Below are 10,394 nucleotides of genomic sequence, written 5' to 3'. Positions count from 1 at the left end.
CCTCTGCAGTGCCTACGCAAAAGGAAGCCCCACGCTGCTTAGTGGGATTTACTCCCAGGTAAAGGCGCGAACATTCCCAGGCTGCGCCTACGTCTTCCCTCCAGCGGGAGCAGCCCTCCCCAGGAGTGGGCGTGGCTCCGCGCCTTACCTCTCCTTTCAGGCTTCCGCCTCCCGCGTCGTTGATTGGCCGGCTCCGCGGCGTGGGCGTGGCTTCGGCCTTTATATCAGCCTATGGCCGCGCTCACTTCCAGCTCATTCTCAGCAATGGCGCAGTTGTGTTCACCTGTCGCGATGCGCATATCCTCTTGCCTTGGGCTGCTGCTGCTTTTCCTCCCGGCGCTGTTTGCGGGAAGCATCGGGATGCCCGGAGGCCTGACGCCTCGCTCCGTCTCGGATCCCGACGTGCAGAAGGCCGCTGCCTTCGCCGTGTCCGCCTACAACCAGGCCAGCAACAACATGTTCTATTGCCGGCAGCTGAGCATCCTCAAGGCGGAGAGCCAGGTAAGGACGCGGGGGGGGGCTTGCAAGAAATTCTTGGGCCCCTTTTCCACTCTCCATCCCTAAAACTATTTTTTTAAAAAACCACTTAACCTCTCTCTTCACACCAGCCTTCCCCAGCCTGGTGCCCTCCTGCTGTCTTGGCCTGTCATTAGCCTCCAGCCCACAGCCCAAAGCATCCGAAAGGGCGCAGGCTGACATAGAGAAGTAGCCTAGTCGTTGAAGGAAGGAGGGCCTCGGGGGGTGGAGAGGGGAATGGAAGGGCTGTAACTCAGCCGTAGAGCATCTGTCTTGCGTGTAGAAGGTCCCAGATCATAGCTGTCAACCTTCCTTTTTTTTTGCGGGAAATTCCCTTATTCCAACGCCGTTTCCCGCTGCTATCCCGGATTGTTAGATATCCCGTAGACTGTCCCCGGGACAGGTGAGGCTGCTGATCCCTTATTTTCGAGGATGCTGATCCCTTATTTTCAAATCCGAAAGTTGACAGCTATGTCCCAAATTGAAAAGCAGAGTGCAAGTTGTCATTTATCTGCCTTGAATGCAGAAGATCCCAGGTTCAGTCCCTGGCATCCCTAGGTAGGGCTGGGAGAGACACCGCCTCCCCCCCCCCCCCCCGCCTGAAATGCTGGAGAGTCATTGCTGCCAGTCAGTGTAGACAATAATGGGCAAGATGGATGAACGGTCTGTCGGTTTAAAGGCAACTTCTTAAGTTCCTGGAAGCTGGGGGTGGAGGGAAGAGAATTGAGATGGGTTGACACAGTAGGAGAGAGAGAGTGTGTGTGTGATGGTTTTTTGTAGGGGGGAGGAGTCCTAACAAAAGGACAGGATTGGAAATCATGGCTCCTTAAGAGCTGTCACGGACTGCTAAATGCCCCCAGGCCAAGTGGCAAGCTGAATAAATGCATGATGTTCTGGCACCTGCTGTAGACTAATGATGTGTACATACAAACGCTCATTTTAAATTCAGTTTTCTTAAATGCTTCAGTGTGAACTTAAGTCAAGCAAAAGGTTAAACACTCAGCCCCCCCCCCCCCCCCCGCTAGAAAGGCTAAAATATCTAGGTAAGTAGACTGGGCTTTCTTTCCCCCACCATCCCTGGGGGGAAATGGCACTGGGATGTAGAAGTCTAGGGTCCGGAGACAAAAAGGAACAAGGTAGTCCTCATTGAGGGTGAGGATTGTGGAGGTGCAGTGTGTGTTTGCAGAGCAGGAAGTGAGAGGTACTGAAAAAGATTCAGAGGTAACATTACTTATTTATGGCAACTCCTGTCCTGCCTTTCAGGATACCCCCCCCCCCCAGGTGGCTTGCAAATACATTCCCAGAAAATACAAACTCATATTAGCATATTAAAAAGCCATTGGGTTCCGAGTTGGTGATAGAAAAGGAAGTGATGGCCACCCATTTTGATGGCTTTGAAAGAGGATTGGACCAATTCACAGATGCAGAAGGCTGTCAATGGCTATTTGTCATGATGGCTATTCTCTACCTCTTCTGTACCTCTTAACCCGAGGTACTATTTCTGGGGTAAAGGTAAAGGGACCCCTGACCATTAAGTCCAGTCGTGACTGACTCTGGGGTTGTGGTACTCATTTTCCTTTATTGGCCGAGGGAGCTGGCGTACAGCTTCCGGGTCATGTGGCCAGCATGACTAAGCCGCTTCTGGTGAACCAGAGCAGCGCACAGAAACGCCTCCGTTTACCTTCCCACCAGAGCAGTACCTATTTATCTACTTGCACTTTGATGTGCTTTTGAATTGCTAGGTTGGCAGGAGCAGGGACCGAGCAACAGGAGCTCACCCCGTCGCGGGGATTCGAACTGCCAACCTTCTGATCCTCAAGTCCTAGGCTCTGTGGTTTAACCCACAGTGCCACCTGTGTCCCATTTCTGGGTTAGTGGAGTCTATAACCTGAAGCGTATGTAAGCCGAGGTACCACTGTAATACTTCTGGACACTGTTTGCTGGAAACTTCACGAAGGGAGAGTGCTCTTGTAATTGGGTCCTTGCTTGCATCTGGGGCATCTGGCTGACCACTGTGAGGATGGTGGATTGCATGGGCTATCGGCCTGATCCAGCAGGACTCTTTTCATGTAGAACTGAGCACATGGTTCATTTAATGACACTAACCTTTAATTGCATCTGTTTACATCAATCTAGTTCCTGCCTCCGTATCTCTCTCTCAAGATATATATATATATATCTTGCATTACTCTGCTAAATGTCAAATGCCTAATTTGTTTTCCAGGTGGTGGAGGGTGTGAAATACTACTTGGCTGTCAAGTTGGTGAATACCCTGTGTGAGAAGAAGGGAGGGTTAAACCTGAGTGCTGAGGACCTCCAGCGCTGCAGCCTGCCCTTGGAAGGAGAACAGCAGGTGAGACTAGGAACCAGATGTGTTGACCGGGGACCTCACAGCTTCTTTGTGTTTATTCAGTGATAAGAAAGGCTGGGTGTTCCCTGTACAACACAGTTTAAAACTGCCGTAGATGGAGCAGCTTTGATGATGCGACTTTCCAGCCCTTCATACAGCCTTAGGAATTTGTGAATATCCTCAGTTTTGTTGAGTAATCCCAAGATACAATAATGATTCCCTGAACGGCCTGGTGCTCATCTGGTGATCTGGACTACAGCTTCCATCAGCCACAGTCAGCTGTGGGATGCCAGAGCTGATGAGAGCATAATTGTTATAATTATTAATTGCCCACCTTTCATCCTTAGTTCCCAGGGTAAAAGACAATATTCTACCTAACTGGGTAAGCTTGCCTGAACAAAGCTGTTTTTAGCAGGCACCAAAAGGGATATGGTGATAGCCTCTGCTGATGCCATTGGGCAGGGATTTCCAAAGTGTTACACTACCACACTAAAATATTGATTTATTAGGAATGCAAAATGAGTATTCTGTGTCACCTGTAACAGTGCCAGTTCCACAGATCAAAGTAGTTGACTGGGCATATATGGGGTGAAGCAATCTCACAGGTAAACTGGTCCTAAGCTCAAAACAAAAAAAAAATTCCTTCCAGTAGCACCTTAAAGACCAACTAAGTTAGTTCTTGGTATGAGCTTTCGTGTGCATGCACACTTCTTCAGATACACTGAAACAGAAGTTTCGAGACCCTTCTATATAGTGAGAAGGTGGGGAGGGGTATTACTCAGAAGGGTGGTGGGAATGGGTGATTGGCAGGTAGCTGTGATGAGCCTGTTGACGACTCTTAATGACTGCAATAGGTCTTACAGGAAAAAGCAAGGGGTGACAAGGTGAAAAATGGCTTTGTCATGGCTACCTATCTGTAACTGGTCCTAAGCTGTTCAGGGCTTTATATACTCCTAGTAACACCTTGAACCTGGTCCGGTAGCAAATCGGCAAGCAGTGTGGGTCTCTGAGCATAGGTATTAATAAGCTGACAGGGTCAACTCCTGTTAGAAATTGTGCTGCAGCATTCTGCACTAACTGCAGCTTCTGGTTCAAGTGTAAGGGAAGCCCCACATTGCAGCCAGTCTGTGCCTAGCATTCCCCACTGCCAGCAAGCGCATGGGAATCTGCCTTAAGCAGAATCAGACCTTTGGTCCGGGTGCCCCATTGCTGTTGATTCTGAGTGGCAACAGCTCTCCAGGTTTTTCAGATGGGAGGGGATATTTCCTAGTCCTGCCTGGGGATGCTGAAGAATCTAACCAGGGAACTTTCTGCATGCAGTGCAGATGTTCTGGCACTGAGCTGCAGCCTTCCTTGTGCAGAATGTAATCTTAGGCCTCTTTCACCTGCCTGGCTGTTGTCGGATTAGAGCATTATATAAGTAGTGTTTATCATGTCCTAAGAATGTTCTGAGGAACTCCTTCCTGTGTTTAATGACTAATCATTGTAAATAAGCAAGAGACAGCTTCTCTTGTTGAAACTGGCAGCCAGCCAGCCGTTTAATCTTCTTGTCATTTCCACAGTTACTATATTTGTTCACACCCTGCCTTTTCCCCTGATGGAACTCAAGGCAGCTTACAGATAAAAATAAGAACCTCTAAGAATATAGAAAAAGCAATCATTAAAAAAGTAAACATTGGTGGAGTGAAAACTATGACCATATATAAAATCTATTAAAGCCAGACAATTACAACAAGAAGAGCATGGCACCAACCCTTTCATTAAAAGCGGTCCGTTTCTCAAAGCCTGTTGGAACCAGAAAGTTTTTGCTTGCCAGAGGAACTAAGGCAAGGAGGGAGCCAGTCGAACTTCTCTAGGGAAGGAGCTCCAAATTTTGGGAGCTGTCACTGAGAAGGCCCTCTCTCACATCCCCACCAAGTGGGTCTGTAAGGGTAGTGGGACCAAGAGAAAGGCCTCCCTAAAAGACCTCAAAACCTGAGCAGGTTTGTATGAGAGAGTGCGGTTTTTCAGAAAAGCTTGGACTTGAGCTGTTGAAAGCCACAAACTCTTGAAATGTGTAGTCTCTTGGCCAGTGAGTATTTCCTACCACCACACCTTGTTGACCTGCCATTCTTGCACAGAAGTAAATCAGAGCAGCCTTTGTGGATGAAAACCAATTGTGGCTCTCCAGGTGTTGATGGACTTCCCACCTCAGTAGTCTCTGGCTGGTGTCAGGTGGAGTCCAGCAACATCTGCAGGACCACAGTTGGAAACCCGAGCAAAAATGGGATTTCCATGGGGCTTCCTCATTCACTATTTTGCTAGGGTTTGGCATGGGTTTTATTTATTTAAAGAAAGCAATAGTAGTTTTGCTCATCAGTAACCAGCTGACCATCTGTGGACACTTACAGATAGGACATGAATATGCTGGTTGTTCTTTGGTTCACACTCTGGGTAGACTGCTTCTGTATAAGGAGGTTTTGTTTTGCTGTTAGCTGAATAGCCGTTAGTTGACATGTCTCCCCCACACAATTCCTTTAGGAAAGCTATCCAGGCCAGTGGCTATTGCCACATCTTGTATATCTTGTGATGCTTGACATCATTAATCTCAATGGGCTCATAGGACATTAATCTCAATGGGCTCATATGACATTAGTCATATGAGCCCATTGAGATTAATGGTGTCAAGTTAGTCATGTCTGTCTACTTCAATGGGTTTACTCAGAGTATAATTAAAACGGGATACAACCTGAAGATTATTTTAACTGTCCAAACATTATGTCTGGATAAAGTGTTATACCTTTATATTTCACCTCCCAAGGGTGACCTGAAACTTGTGACAGCTAATGGTGGCTAGACTAGTAATAGCAAACAATTGGAAATCTGACATTTCACTTGGCATATTGCAATGGCACAAGGAAGTGTGAGGATGTAGCTTTGTTAACAAACCTTTCCTGTTGCCAATGAGACATTGAAGGATGTGTGTGAAATGTTTATTTTTTTAAAAAAATGGAGCTTGCTTGTTACTAGAATTTTAAATTCCAATACAAATTCATTCTTACAGTCTGACATTTTGCATTTAAATCATAAAAGTGGCCAATTATGCCTAATGGGCAACAAAGCCATGCTTTTAAAATAATTAAAGAAATCAGAGTTTGCTGTTTTGGTTGTGATAAATAATTTTATAGTTTATAGATGAAATCGTTTTTGTGTTGTAATTTAGCGATAAAAAGCATTGTATTTTACCTTTCAGTTTATAAAAAAAGTTCAGCGGCTAACATAGTAGAATATCATGTTTTGTAATATACAGTGGTACCTCGGGTTAAGTACTTAATTCGTTCTGGAGGTCCGTTCTTAACCTGAAACCGTTCTTAACCTGAAGCACCACTTTAGCTAATGGGGCCTCCCGCTGCCGGAGCATGATTTCTGTTCTCATTCTGAAGCAAAGTTCTTAACCTGAAGCACTATTTCTGGCTTAGCGGAGTCTGTAACCTGAAGCGTATGTAACCTGAAGCGTATGTAACCCAAGGTACCACTGTAATCTATTTTGTCATTTATATTTTAATCGTAATGAGCTAAACACATAATGGCTGGCAAATATAGCTCAGACAAGGGGGAGATGAGGATTTTACAAGGCCAGTAGCTCAAATGCCGGTAAAGAAAAAATGGGTCTTGGTACATGTTTTTGGGTGATGCCCCCAAATATGGTCTGGTAAATAGTTCACCAGCTGGGCTGACTGAAGATGTTCTGGGGGCTGTATTAGCAAATTGCAACCCTACATCACTTTCTGCTAATAAAGCCCAGGGCCCAAGTCAAGTCACCAGCAAGTTCTCCTTCACAACAACACTGCTGTGTTGTCCTTGAATAAGCTTCTGTTCATTTGTGAAGGAGAGCTGTCTCCAGATCTGTGTCCCCTAATGGTTCCCAAAGCCTCTTGCCCCCATACCATCAGAATTCCACTTCTGCCCCCAAATAATAATAATAATATAATAATAATTTATTATTTATACCCCGCCCATCTGGCTGAGTTTCCCCAGCCACTCTGGGCGGCTTCCAATCAAGTGTTAAAAACAATACAGCATTAAATGGCAGTGCTTAATTTTTCCATGGAAAATTTGACATTTCGTTGGCTCAAGAGGGACAATTAAAGGATGCAATTAATTACAGGTGCAAGATTAGGGAACCAGCTTTGCTTATTCGATACAAGGAAAAGAAACATTGCTAAATTAGATCATGCTCCAGGGCATCAGAAACCGTTCTGATGCAAATCGGCTCAATTAGGAATCATTTTCAGTTTGGAGTTTCCCAGTGAATCCGCATTGCTGTGCCTGAGAATCACCTCTGTACGAAGCTGGAATGTTTGGGGAAATGTTCTTGGTTGGTCTGAAAATCTGCAATGGGGCAATGAGATGGACTCTCCAAGCCTGCTGCACTAGGGGAGACAACAAGGACAGTTTGGTGTCTTTTCCCCCCACAACTGGGCCTCTGATGAGTGGCAGCTTGAATGTGTGCAGGCCAGGCAAAGAGGCAGGTGCTCTCTCGCTGCAAATATGTTCTGAGGTTGACTCCAGTTAACCCCAGATGGAAGCAGGGTCACCAGCTATAGTTGTATTGGTTCAAAATGTGTCATTTTGTTTCAGCCTGTTGGCACTGTGTTGAATCTGAGCCGAGGCTCCCTCTGCCTTAACCCTGTGTATTTATTGACGAAGCAACAGAGATGCGAATCTCGTGAGTGTGTATGAAGTTCATTTGACTCACCACTGAGCAGGCCCAGCTGACTACGGCATAATTGGGGTTTGAGGCATCCAGGGGTGAAACTCCCAAAGAATCCCAAGCCGTCATCCAGTTCCTTTTTGTGTGCTGGCTGCCCGTCTTGCACTGACCTCTTTCCTGCCTCCTCCTCACGTTCCCAAAACTGGAAAAAACGTGGGAGTGGAACGTGGCATGTCTCAAGATGCACTGAAGGCACTGGCAGGTCTATCCTGAAACAGGTTCTGCTTGTCTTGGAAATGTTGCCTGTGCAGTTTCTGAGATTTCAGAAGAAATCCCTGTGACCTCTCCAGGGAAGGTTCTTCCTGAGAGCAGGAAGGAAGCAGCCCTGCGCATTGCACTCCTGTTTAGTGAGGACACGTCATCGCACAAAAACCCTCCAGAGCTTCTGCCTTCCTTGACCAACTTTTTTTTTTAGCTGTTCTCTTTATTCATGAGGCTCTTGCTAGAACAAGGTTGTCTAGAATCCATATTCCCATGATGAGCCATTTCCACACCGGGGCTGGTTCCCAATTCTATGCCACTCTCCTGCTCCTGCTCCGAGTTCGCAATAATGCCTTCCTTGCTCTCTTTGAGGCCTATGCTGTTGATTGTCGATGCTTCCGTATTTCAGATAGACTGCTCCTGTTCCAGGCCTCTCTCCTATTCCCCCACCAGAAATGTTTGGCAACTGTGACTGGGCTGTGTCTGTGGGAGAGTTTCTCTTGCAAGTTCTTAAAGTATTGGAAGCCTGAGCTGTAGTAACTCAGAGTGCAGGGCTTTTATGGTGGCTACCCTGCCCTACGCAGGTGGCGCTGTGGGTTAAAGCCTCAGCGCCTAGGGCTTGCCGATCGAAAGGTCGGCGGTTCGAATCCCTGCGGCGGGGTGCGCTCCCGCTGCTCGGTCCCAGCGCCTGCCAACCTAGCAGTTTGAAAGCACCTCCAGGTGCAAGTAGATAAATAGGGACCGCTTACCAGCAGGAAGGTAAACGGCGTTTCCGTGTGTGGCTCTGGCTTGCCAGAGCAGCGATGTCACGCTGGCCACGTGACCCGGAAGTGTCTCCGGACAGCGCTGGCCCCTGGCCTCTTAAGTGAGATGGGCACACAACCCCAGAGTCTGTCAAGACTGGCCCGTACGGGCAGGGGTACCTTTACCTTTACCTTTTACCCTGCCCCTCTTCTGTGGAATAGCATCCACAGATATAACAGGGCACCCACGACCTGCACTTTCTGGAAACAACTGGAGATATTTTTTTTCTGCCAGGCTTTCCCAGCTGGATAAAGGATCTTTGCCACATGTGTTCATTTGTTAGGGTTTTAATTTTGCATTAAATGCATTAGCTGTTTTGCGTTTTTTAACTGTTTTTTATAATGCAAATTGAAAGGGACGCGGGTGGCACTGTGGGTAAAACCTCAGTGCCTAAGACTTGATGATCGTGCGGTTCGAATCCCCACAGCGGGGTGAGCTCCCGTCTCTCAGTCCCAGCTCCTGCCCACCTAGCAGTTCGAAAGCACCCTTAAAGTGCAAGTAGATAAATAGGTACCGCTTTATAGTGGGAAGGTGAACGGCGTTCCGTGTGCTGCGCTGGTGCTGGCTCGCCAGAGCAGCTTCATCATGCTGGCCACGTGACCCGGAAGTGTCTTCGGACGACGCCGGCTCCTGGCCTCTAGAGTGAGATGAGCGCACAACCCTAGAGTCTGTCAAGACTGGCCCGTACGGGCAGGGGTACCTTTACCTTTACCTATAATGCAAATTGCCTTGAAGGTGGTTTAGAAGGTGATTAATGAATCAATTATAATAATCCCCCCACACTTAGCTCTAATTGTCTGGATATTTTTCTTTCTCTCTCCTTTCCCCTCTTTCCAGAAACAAATCTGTGAGTTCGAAGTCTGGTCCCGTCCATGGCTCAGTGACACGCGACTGACACACATGAGCTGCAGCGCAGCCAGTTCCTGAACGTCACGCCTGGGGGTGAATCGGATGGACATCGGCTTCCCTGCTGCCTGGATGAACTCAGGCCAAAGCATCATTCCTGGGGGGCCAGTGCAAGCTTGAAACTATCTACTCCACTCCTATCTCAAGAATGGAAAATCACTATTTTAATTCTGAAATCACATTTCCCACATTTCTAAAATTGCACTGGGGCTTTCCTACCATGCCTCCAAATATACTCTCTCTCTCTCTTTGTTTTGATGGTCTTGCAAACCTCTTTTTTTCCTTTGTAACTTGGTGATTCATTCCAATAAAGATATCACTTGGTCAGTGTTCGGGTGTTATTGCTTTTTTCCTTTTCACGAGCTCATTCTCACTTTCCTGCACAGAATTCCACCACCTAAAGGACTCCATCCATTGTATTGAAATAATTCCACCTTGTTTCTGTTATCTACCTCGAGGGGAATGAAATTAAATTCTTGGAAGTGGGTCACCAGACAGTGTTTTGAGTTTGCAATACATGCCAAGGTTGAACATTGCCGTTGTATGAGCTCTCCCCCCAGTCCTGTTTGTTTGTTTGAGTTCATTTGCTTCCCACTTTTTGACCCAAGGAACTGACGGTGCCAAACATAGTTCTTCCCCGTCCCACAACAACCCAGTGAAGTAGGTTAGGCTCAGAGGCAATGACTGGCCTATGGGCACCTAGTAAGCATCATTGTTGAGTGGGGATTTGAACCCTGGTCTTTCCCAGGTCCTCATCGGATGCCGGAACCCAGCCTTTCTCAAACTTGGGTCCCCAGAGGTTGGTGGAATTAAATCTCCCATCATCCCTGACCACCAGCCATGTTTGGCGTTGTAGTCTTAATA

At 47.1% G+C, this 10,394-nt stretch overlaps 1 protein-coding gene across 1 annotated transcript; it reads left to right on the top strand.

The window, feature by feature from the left end:
- Positions 1 to 216: 216 nt before the first annotated feature.
- On the top strand, positions 217 to 9,860 carry CST6 (cystatin E/M). Its single transcript, XM_079957301.1, has 3 exons — positions 217 to 501; positions 2,741 to 2,869; positions 9,462 to 9,860. The coding sequence occupies exons 1-3, from the start codon at positions 232 to 234 to the stop codon at positions 9,549 to 9,551; spliced, it is 489 nt and encodes a 162-aa protein (XP_079813427.1). The 5' UTR covers positions 217 to 231; the 3' UTR covers positions 9,552 to 9,860.
- The last annotated feature ends 534 nt before the right edge of the window (positions 9,861 to 10,394 follow it).

This window comes from Podarcis cretensis, assembly GCF_951804945.1.
Source record: "Podarcis cretensis genome assembly, chromosome: 16".
NCBI lineage: Eukaryota > Metazoa > Chordata > Lepidosauria > Squamata > Lacertidae > Podarcis > Podarcis cretensis.
This window is presented reverse-complemented; position numbering and strand designations above follow the sequence as displayed.